General features: G+C 48.5%; 3 protein-coding genes across 3 annotated transcripts; 1 reads left to right on the plus strand and 2 right to left on the minus strand.

Annotated features, from left to right (window-relative positions):
- Positions 1–587: 587 nt before the first annotated feature.
- Positions 588–2,742, minus strand: ARB_02375 (uncharacterized protein; the record flags this gene model as incomplete). The annotated part of the gene is made up of 2 exons (XM_003011271.1): positions 588–2,372; positions 2,461–2,742. The coding sequence occupies 2 exons, from the start codon at positions 2,740–2,742 to the stop codon at positions 588–590; spliced, it is 2,067 nt and encodes a 688-aa protein (XP_003011317.1).
- Positions 2,743–4,115: 1,373 nt separating this feature from the next.
- ARB_02376 (uncharacterized protein) lies at positions 4,116–5,226 on the minus strand (the record flags this gene model as incomplete). Its single annotated transcript, XM_003011272.1, has 2 exons — positions 4,116–4,901; positions 4,984–5,226. The coding sequence occupies 2 exons, from the start codon at positions 5,224–5,226 to the stop codon at positions 4,116–4,118; spliced, it is 1,029 nt and encodes a 342-aa protein (XP_003011318.1).
- A 959-nt stretch (positions 5,227–6,185) lies between these two features.
- ARB_02377 (uncharacterized protein) lies at positions 6,186–8,729 on the plus strand (the record flags this gene model as incomplete). The annotated part of the gene is made up of 8 exons (XM_003011273.1): positions 6,186–6,334; positions 6,398–6,672; positions 6,761–6,978; positions 7,044–7,387; positions 7,577–7,657; positions 7,818–8,070; positions 8,140–8,391; positions 8,466–8,729. 8 exons carry the CDS (start codon positions 6,186–6,188, stop codon positions 8,727–8,729), a joined length of 1,836 nt encoding a protein of 611 aa, XP_003011319.1.
- Between the last annotated feature and the right edge of the window lie 866 nt (positions 8,730–9,595).

Here is a 9,595-nt window from a genome sequence, read left to right on the forward strand (position 1 = left end):
CAATAATAGGACGGAAAGGCTTTTACAAGGCGTTCACAATCACTCGCTAGTCATTCATGGCATTACAGATATATATATAGTCTGTTTCATACATAGTCGAAGAGAAAAAGAATATAAAGAGGAAAAAAAAAAAAGAAAACTTCCAGCCATACCAAATGGTACACGGCTGGGGGACGACGACCAATATAATATAAATATTATATAATAACGAGGAAGGAGGATACGAAGCCTCAAAATATAGCAGTGAGCAACAGCCAGCGACAAGAAATAGATCCTGAAACCTAAGATTTAAATAGGAAACTGTGAGATTATTCCACTGCACTGTAGCCAGTGATCACTCCAGAAAAGATTCAAACCATAAAGCTGTTGGTGGAGATATGTAGCAATCTCCATCCAATGTAAACGAGCAATAAAGCGATTAAACAAGATACATAAAACAGACATGAGATGAGAATGGTAAAAAGGACAGGTTGGAATAGAAATCAAGTCAAATCGTAGATCATATGTTCTACGGTATGACAGGAAAACAAAAACAACGCAGGACAGACGATCAGCCAGCCTACGCTGTTCTGCTCGTCTGTACATAATCAAGGATAAAATGACGGGTCATAGGTATTCATGATACCCTGGCCCATGGGGATATACCCTCCTCCGAGAGTGGCCGGGTGGCTGCCATCACTCCAATCAAATGGAGTCGAAGCAGCAGTGAAGTCATCGAGGCTGAATGGCATTTGAGGTGAGAGATCGAAGCCGGGTTGATCGATAGTGGTTAGGCACGGGTCGAATTTGGCGCCGATAGTAGGGGCAGCCAAGTGTTGTTGTTCTTCAGCGACGGTGGTAAAGCTGTTATCGTTTATAGCTGGAGCGGTGCTGCCACATTCACTATCGCTGGAGCTGGAGTTTGAGGTACGACGAGGTATTTGTGGTTTTGCAGCGACATTAGCAACATCATTATTTGTTGGTTTGGCGATGACCGTAGTGTTGTCGAGGACAATCTCGTCCTGCTGCACCATCCAGTGCTTCAGAACGTCCATCGGTGGGTGGGTGCCACCGCCTTTTCCACCACGTTTCTCGCTGTCCTTGCCTCGCCCCCCACGACCACGCTGGCAGGGGTTAAAATGTGTGCGACGCAAATGGGCAGCTGCATTATAGTTGGCACCATACCGTTTTTGATTTCGGCAGGCCTTGCAGTTGGCAAGAAACTTCTTGTCAGGTGATATATCGACACAGATCCACACTTTGCGTATTTGAGAATGAGATCGATCGATGTGTCTTCTGAGTTCATGTTCGCCGTGGAAGCCTTCGGGTTGCTCGTTACACATTGTGCAGTATGTCTTTTGACGAGCAGGTCGTTGAACCGAAGCTTTAGGTATTACAGCGACTTCGCGAGATCGACCGTCAGCCGCCGGAATGTTGATCTTCCGGTGCTCGGCCTCTGCGGGCTGAATACCTTGTTTTTCAGCAGCCTTAGGCGCAATCTTTCGTGTACCTTGCATGATCTGCTCATGTGTCCTCCGCAGAGCTCTGGAGTTATTCGAGCGAGAGGACTCTTGACTCTCGCTCGATAGAGAAGGCTTCATCTCAGTAGATGAAGCCGACGACGAAGAATGCAAAGAGGAAGAATGGGTGCGTGGGGTAGAGAGAGGGGAAGGAAGGTAGCCAGACCCGTACTCGGGCAAGGACTGAGAAATTTGAACATGAGTCATGTTACTATCAGAGGGGGCTTGGGTAGTAGTGGTGGTGGGGATAAAGGAAAGGGGGTAGTTTGTGTCATTTTCCTGTTGTAATGACGGAGCAAAGAAATTTGCTGATGATTGATCTGGAAACTCCAGATTGTTGGAAACCGATCTGTTCGAGCCGAACCTGATCATATCCATTCCTCCACACAATGAGTCAGTAGTAAAACTACGATTCATCTCAGCACTGAAGCCAGAGGGGTTGGGTACGACACAATCCGGTCCAGAGGAGGCCACTTCTTGTTGCTTCGATGTCTGTGCGGAGGGGCTCTGGTCAAGCGAAGGGTTGGGAGTTCCAGTCGTCGAAGTATCGAGAGCGCCGGGAGTTCCATCCAGAAACTTTTGGTCGAAGAGATCAGGCGTATAGCTGTGGAGGTCCGGGTTGAGTTCGAGAAGGTCAAGACCAAACGCAGGAGAATTCGATGCAGTTGATGCTGGCAGGAGGAACGGAAGGCCAGTAGATGACTCGTCGGACTCGTGAACAGTGGTGGGGGGTGGAAGCATGTCGGTTTCTGGTGTGGAGTTGCCAGGCCTTGAAAGAGGCGGTGAGTACCGCGGTATCCGTGAAGGAGAGGAAACCGAATGTTGTGGCTGAGGTCTATTGCAGCTGGAGGATTCCAAAGTAGCTTCCTGGCTCTATAAGTTTCATGTTAATCCCAGGTGTCTGTAGAGAGACAATTTTGGAGGGGAATGGATATTTTGACCAAGAAATCGGATCACCTACGGTAGCTCGTCGTTTGCTCGTGTGGCGTCCGGAAGTCGAGTTGGGGTTCATGGTTTCGCAGCTCCGTTTCCCAGATAGGCCAGGTGTCTCGTCCACACTGGGTCCCTTGACGTGAGTGTAGTTAGGTTGCTGGTTTGGAGTTGTCATGAAGGGCTCCAAACGTTGGCTCCAGAGTTGCTGTCGATGTTGTTCGGGGAGGTGGGAATGTTCTTGCCAGAAAACGTCTCTAGAGGAAGAGAGTACCGTATTGAACAGCTCGTCACTGCTGAGGGACAGAGCCATAGCTCGAGAGAGATGCGGGAGGGGAGGAGGCGGGAGTAGGTGTTGGAACGACCAAATATTATAGAAACCAAACAGTCCGTGGGTTCGCTGGGGTCCGTCAAGGCCAGTAGACCAGAGATACGTTTCCCGGAAAGGGTTATATCAGCCTATGAGTTATGTGTAGCAAATCTGGAGAGACCGGTTAGTACTGCTATCCAGTTCGCACATGTACAACTTCTTGCGTTAGGGAGGGAATGCAGGGCCGGGGTAAGAGGTGGTGGAATGGAATGTAAACCAACGTTATTTCTTGACGTAGCAGGATATACCTGGGATGAAGGGGGCGTATTCTGCGTTCTCTATCAGACCGCTGGACAAGCAGACTCCCAGGGGGGTATATGGTTATATGCAGCAGCAGGAGGGGATCGATAAGATAGTGAGGGCGAAAAAGGAGAAAGGGAGACGAGCAGGACAGCGGACGGAGGACGCGGAGGCTTTAAGACAGGCCGCAACACAGGCTATACTGGATCCGGAGATGCTGCACGCCCAAACACGAGCAACCCAATGAGCAGCGCATCAGTTGCTGCAGGCCCTTGCTCGTCTGTCGGTGGACAACTCATCACTTGGTGGGCGCACAGCGAGGCGGCCTATCGGAAAGGCAATGCAGCGCCGCGCAGCCCAGATCCCCTTGGCGTGCATCTCGATCGAAAATGCGGTCCCGTGGACTCGTGCAGCCATCGCCAGCCCATCCTGCCCGTCGTCACGCCCGGGTCACAGCCCAGCAGCAAATAACAGTACTTAACGGCCTGGTGGTGTCAAGCCAGCGGTTGAGATCGCGAGATGCGCAGCAGCGAAAATACGAAACGTCGTTCACATGCCCAGATTCGGCAACGTCCATCACGTGATATCACTTTCTCGGTGCCCAAGGGGGAGGGTTTGTGCTGCCCCTGAGCGGTGCTATCGCGACGATGGCGACGGATTATTGGCATTATTATTGACGATGGCGATGCGTCGTGGGCAGAGACACTTGCTGTCCGCGCTGATCAAGAGGACATCCGTGCATACAGACAGACACTGCGGGTGCTCTCACTACAGCTTCATACAGAGAGGCCAGGAAGCCCCTGAACGATAATTATTATTATTATTGACCACTCAGTTAAGGGACTGCTGAGATACGAAGTACTCCGTACTCCATATAGCAATTGACACTGTTCATGTGCGGTTGCAAGAACGGGTTGAAGCGTTTGTAACAACAGTACGGAGCATCCGTAGCATATATGTGACCACACTTTATATGGTTTGTATGTACTTGATAGGTGTCTCGTGATAGTAATTATTATATTTAGTCGGATGAATGGGTAAAAAAAGGGGGGGAGGGGGTCCAGCTTGGTTCAGCATCATACCGCTTCTTTCTCAGGAGCTGATGATGCACCCTTTGCCTCCTTGGAGGTTGCACTTGGGCCGGTTGTGGATGATACATCTTCTCCATCCTTCTCCTTTCCCAGTTTCGAGTCGTCGGATTCCACCGAAGCTGTAACGGGCTCCGGCTTGTCATCCTTTGCAGCTTGGGATGCTCCAGCCAGCTCCTGGGTCTCTTTGTTTTCCCCCTGCTCATCTACTTTCTTTCCTTCTGGTTTCTGCCCCTCTGATTTGTCTTCTTTCCCCAGCTCTAGTGCTTCCGTTTTCTCCTCGAGTTCCTTCTGTTCAGATGGCTCCTCCTGCTCGGTAGCTTTCTTCTCTTCTGGATGTTTCTCTTTCAGTCCCACTTCCGCTGGCTTGTCCTCTGATTTTGTCTCCTCCGGTTTCTGATCTTCTGGTCCCTTCTCCTTCGTCTCGGCCTTCTGCTCTTCGGATTTATGCAAGGGTGACTGAGGCTTTAATCCTAGTCTTGCCCGCATGTTCTCCTTGGCCTTTGCCGCAGCCTCCTCGCTAGCCTGTCTCAACGCAGCTGGCATGTTCTCACCATGCTGTTCGCCCGACGGAGTCCGCGAAGGGGTATCCCCTATTCGTATATGGGGCGCCGAGGAGGTGGTCGTTTTAGGCGGTGCTGCTGCTCCCGCTGCCGTGGGTGCTACAGCCACTTTCTGCGGTTCCGATTTTGAAGCGTCATAGGGTGACAGGGTTGCAGCTATCTGTGCCTTCAGTTCACCGTATTCATTCCATTCTTCAATTTGGTCCAGATCCTGTAGATTCCACGCATCAGTGACCGGCTTGCAAGAAGAAGACCAAGGGAGATGACTAGGAGCATGAGCTTCTGGTACTAACGCCGACTATGCTGGCATATCTGACCAGCCCGGGTAGCTTTCTGCCCTTCGACCTCCGACCCCATATCATGCGTGCTTTCTCATCTGTGGCAACATCGATCGCTCGGAAAGGGATCTTGTTCGCCTTCAGAATCGTTTCTAACCTCGAAGTTGCTGTGATGATGTGGGATGAACCGGCTGTCAGAGAGGTATACAGGAATAACGTGGGGTCGGTGGTGTACGATGTTGGAGGATTTCCCGCCATGACTGTAGAACTTTGGCCTGCAAGCCTTCCAGCAGGACTTTTGATGTGATGACAGTTCGATGAGTATTTTCGACGTAAGAAGTTGCTAGGTAAGGCCGTAGAATATGGCTGTATCCGTGAATGATAGCAGCCCCTTTATTAGTTAGGGGGTTGCCCGCTCGTTTACTCCGTCGCCGTTGAGCGGTCTCGAGGATAAAAAATAGGCCGTCCCGGTGGTCTCAAACGGCCGCTTCACTCGAAACAAAAGATCAGGGGACGCGCAGCTGCAGACGTCGAGTGAATTGTTGAAGACTTCTTTGGCCGTAGAAAGCTGTCGTCTCGTTAATTTCATCCCATTATTATTGCCTACGAAGAGAGCAGAACAGTCAGGGAGAGTCACGTTACATGCTGGATCCCCGAGCATCGTTACGGAGACGTTAACGTCATAACTAGTCACTTTTGGCTACCAACCACCAGGCAGAGGGACAACCTTGAGCTTCTTCGGAGAAACAACCACATAGCCCATTTATCAAGCGAGTTGATAGCGAAAAGGTCTGGCCATGCCTCTTTTGATGGAGCAGTTGATGATGCTCAATATATCCCTTATGCCTCGCTTGAAGAAACTGCGCTTGGTGTCACTGGAGTCACAAGCAACCTCTATTCCCGATGCAATCAATCAAATCACCGATGGACTGAAGAATGGAGTATCGGACTGCCCTCTATCTTATATTCAGCGTATAGCTAACTAGTTATGTAGTCCCGATCCAACTTACTGAATACCCTATATCTGTACCACACTTGATATCTCGTGATATTCAATGTTTATTTAACTGCTACCATACCACTCTGGACATTGAACTGCCATGGCTTCTAGACTACGAGTCTTCAGTCCTCAATCAGCCTCCTTTACATCGCGCTTGTTTCTTCGATTTCATACCGTACAACGTTGGTGTATCTCCTTCTCCAACAGACTGTCAATCATGAGCATGTCAACCAGCCATACCACGCAGTCCAAGGGAGCACTCAACGTGGGAACAAGCCTAGTTGGCCAAACTGGTGTACTCTACTACATCGATCGAGTTCTTCACCACAGGACGGAACCGGACTTGTCATGTGTCTATCGAGCTATGTATGTATCATACGCTAGCCCAGGACTTTATGCCTTAGATTGCTAAGTGTCCAACGCTATTAGAACCCAGGATGGAAAGAAGCATGTCATTAAAAACATATCTTCCACTGAATTCGAATATCAGTGGGGCCTACAGGCGCCTCTTGCAAGCTGCCTTAACCTAAGAGTAGCAAAGGATACTGTTCCTGAGCACCTATTGTTTATATATGACTTCCTTACCGAAGATCTACTCGGCCTATCTAGGAATGGCAGTCTTTCTTATCCAGCTAGAAAGAGAATCCTGCGGGATTCGTTAACTGGACTTGCTGCTCTACATGAACGGGGCATTTTGCACGGTGGTAATTACACTCCACCCTTATCTAGTTTGTTAAACTAGTTGATACATTTGCTTTGTATTAACTTCTCGTTCCATTTCAACTTTACAAGATATTAAGCCAAACAACATATTTGTCGACTGTGACCTCGTTGATGGCACAATCAAAATAGAGAGAACTCAAATTGGAGACCTGGAGATGGGTTCCATGATTCCCCCTGGCCTGAATGTTCGTGGTGCCCGGCTTGGAAATCCCATGTGGCGAAGCCCGGAGTCCCACGCTGCTGCCCGTATCAACACCCCATCTGACATCTTCTCCTTTGGCCTTGTTGTGAGTGACCGTTCAGATCTCCCTCCATTGTAATAATATAATATATGCTCATTAGCCTCATCTAGTGCATATATACCATGCTTCACAAGAATATTTTCTATATCAATGAAAGGGATGTAGATGTTTATGAAAAGGATCGGATTATAGCCAAGCGGTTACTCTCTCATTTCGGGGATGGCCCTGGTCTGATTGGGTTCCTACAACATCTGGAAGATGATTCTGCTGAGTGGAGAGATATTGTTGTTGCTGTTGCTGATGAGTTTACTCCGGAGGACCCGCGAAAGCCATTTTCGATGTGGGAGGATGTTGACGAGCCCTTTCGGGATGTTGTCACTAAGATGACAAGTCTGGATCCTGCGAGAAGGATAACCGCAAAGGATGCTCTTGAGCATCCCTGGTTCCATAATATGTGAGTGAACGAAGTAGATTCGCACTTCATCGATAATTCTGTACTATATAAAAGTAGCTCTCATCTCTGTGCCGGGGTAAAAAATAGATCAGTGCCTATCCAGTTATTTTTTACAACCTTGAAGCTCGTCAGTAGAATATGCACCCGCCGTTATTACAGGGGGCCATAGTATCCGTGACCATAACCAAGTGCTCTTCTCCTTTCGTCTGATCTTGTTGATATAGATATATACAGGAAGCTGATTAATAATCAAGAGAGTTTGACTTTTATGTATGTCATGTGATTATATGGATGACTAATACGCGTTATCATCCCCACTACCCCACTATCTCTCATCTGGGATCAAAACATCCAACAAAAGCAACCTCAACTTCCGGCTTTCATCTTCATTTAACCCAACACAGTCTCTAGCCAGCTCATAATCATACAGATCGTTCACGATGGGACCACCGGCAATTATCGCTCCATCAATTCTCTCTGCCGACTTTGGCTCTCTCGGTGCAGCATGCTCCGGGTTGATGGACAATGACAGCGACTGGATCCACGTTGATATCATGGACGGTCATTTCGTGCCGAACATCACCTTCGGACCTCCGGTTGTCTCAAAGATAAGAACTCATGTCCAAAGGCCGGCCTGTGCAGGTGGAAAAGGGACATTTGATTGCCATATGATGATTGCTGAGGTACTTCCGTTTCCTCCGCATCCCTTTGCCTCGAGTATATATATGATCTCATAACTTACGCTGTTATAGCCTCAAAAATGGGTTAAAGAATTTAAAGACGCCGGGTGTGACCTGTACTGCTTCCATTACGAGGCGGCTGTCAAGTCCAATGCTGCCAAGGAGCCTTCGGATAACACAACGACCGAAAAAACAAGCCCAAAGGAGCTAATTCGTTATATACATGAACTAGGCATGCAGGCAGGCATTGCCATTAAACCAGAGACCAGTGTAGATGTGCTCTGGGATATATTAGAAAACAAGGAGGCAATTGAACGACCAGATGTGAGGATACTTCTTTGAGCGTTTTAGTGGGAGAATCGTATGGAGAACCAATTGGGCTAACAGTTCATGTATAGATGGTACTGGTTATGACAGTTAACCCAGGCTTCGGCGGCCAAAAGTTCATGGCTTCCGAGTTACCCAAGGTCCAGGCCTTGAGAGCCAAATACCCCGACATGAACATCGAGGTCGATGGTGGACTGGGCGTTGGAACCATAGACCAGGCGGCTGATGCGGGTGCTAATGTCATCGTCGCGGGATCCGCCGTTTTTGGAGCCCAGAACCCCGCTGAAGTTATTGCAAAACTTCGAGAGGCAGTTGAAAAGCGAAGACGATCTTAGAGGATCTTTTGTCATGCTAGCATGTCTCGCAGGCGAGGTTGCAAATTTCCCTGGCATTATAACCATAATTTTTGCAATGCACCCTACGCAGCTCGCGTAGATCATGCCCCCCACCGTGACGATTTATTGATCCCAGCATTATGCAACAAAAATATGGCATTATCCACATGGATAACTGAATTATCTGACCATCAGTCGCTCTGAACACCATGTATATACCTGCAACACGCCATATATGCAATTGCTTTCTAATGTTCATTGCATATTAAATGCACATTACCTGGGGTCGCAATTTATACAGCAATTAATGCCAGGAAAAGCCGCTATATACCACGTTTTCAACATTATATGTGTCTAGTGAGTAGGCGACCATACTCGATTCGGCAAATGATAGATAGCCTTTTCCGATTCTCCCGTTGAGGTAGCCTATTGAACTCTGGGTAACTGGTGCTCAATGCTTATGCAAACATGGTTTACTGAACCCTGCACGATGTTTCAAGAGATGTATGTCATCTTTTTCTGTGCTTTCCTATTTACACCCGGCAAACTGTCACCAGATATTTCGCTCTTAGGGACATTCAGCCACATTCGATTCCCTCGGATGTCTGCAGATGTAAGTCTCCAGAACCAGACACCTCCGCTATCTCGGCCACTTTTCTGTGCGCTGCTCCGGGTGCCGTCACAAGGCATGACGAAGCAAAACCAACTGTCCATGAGATGGCGGAGGGTCCACACAATCCTCAAAAGCTTGTTGGTTCTCGTATATTTGTCCACGATCCTACATTAATCAACCTCTTACACGAGAATCTAGAAACTAACGTTTGGAACATTCCCACTAAGGTATTATTTGCTAACTTCCCAGCCTC

The sequence above is a fragment of the Trichophyton benhamiae genome (assembly GCF_000151125.1).
Source record: "Trichophyton benhamiae CBS 112371 chromosome Unknown contig00294.0, whole genome shotgun sequence".
In the NCBI taxonomy this organism is placed as follows: Eukaryota; Fungi; Ascomycota; class Eurotiomycetes; order Onygenales; family Arthrodermataceae; genus Trichophyton; species Trichophyton benhamiae.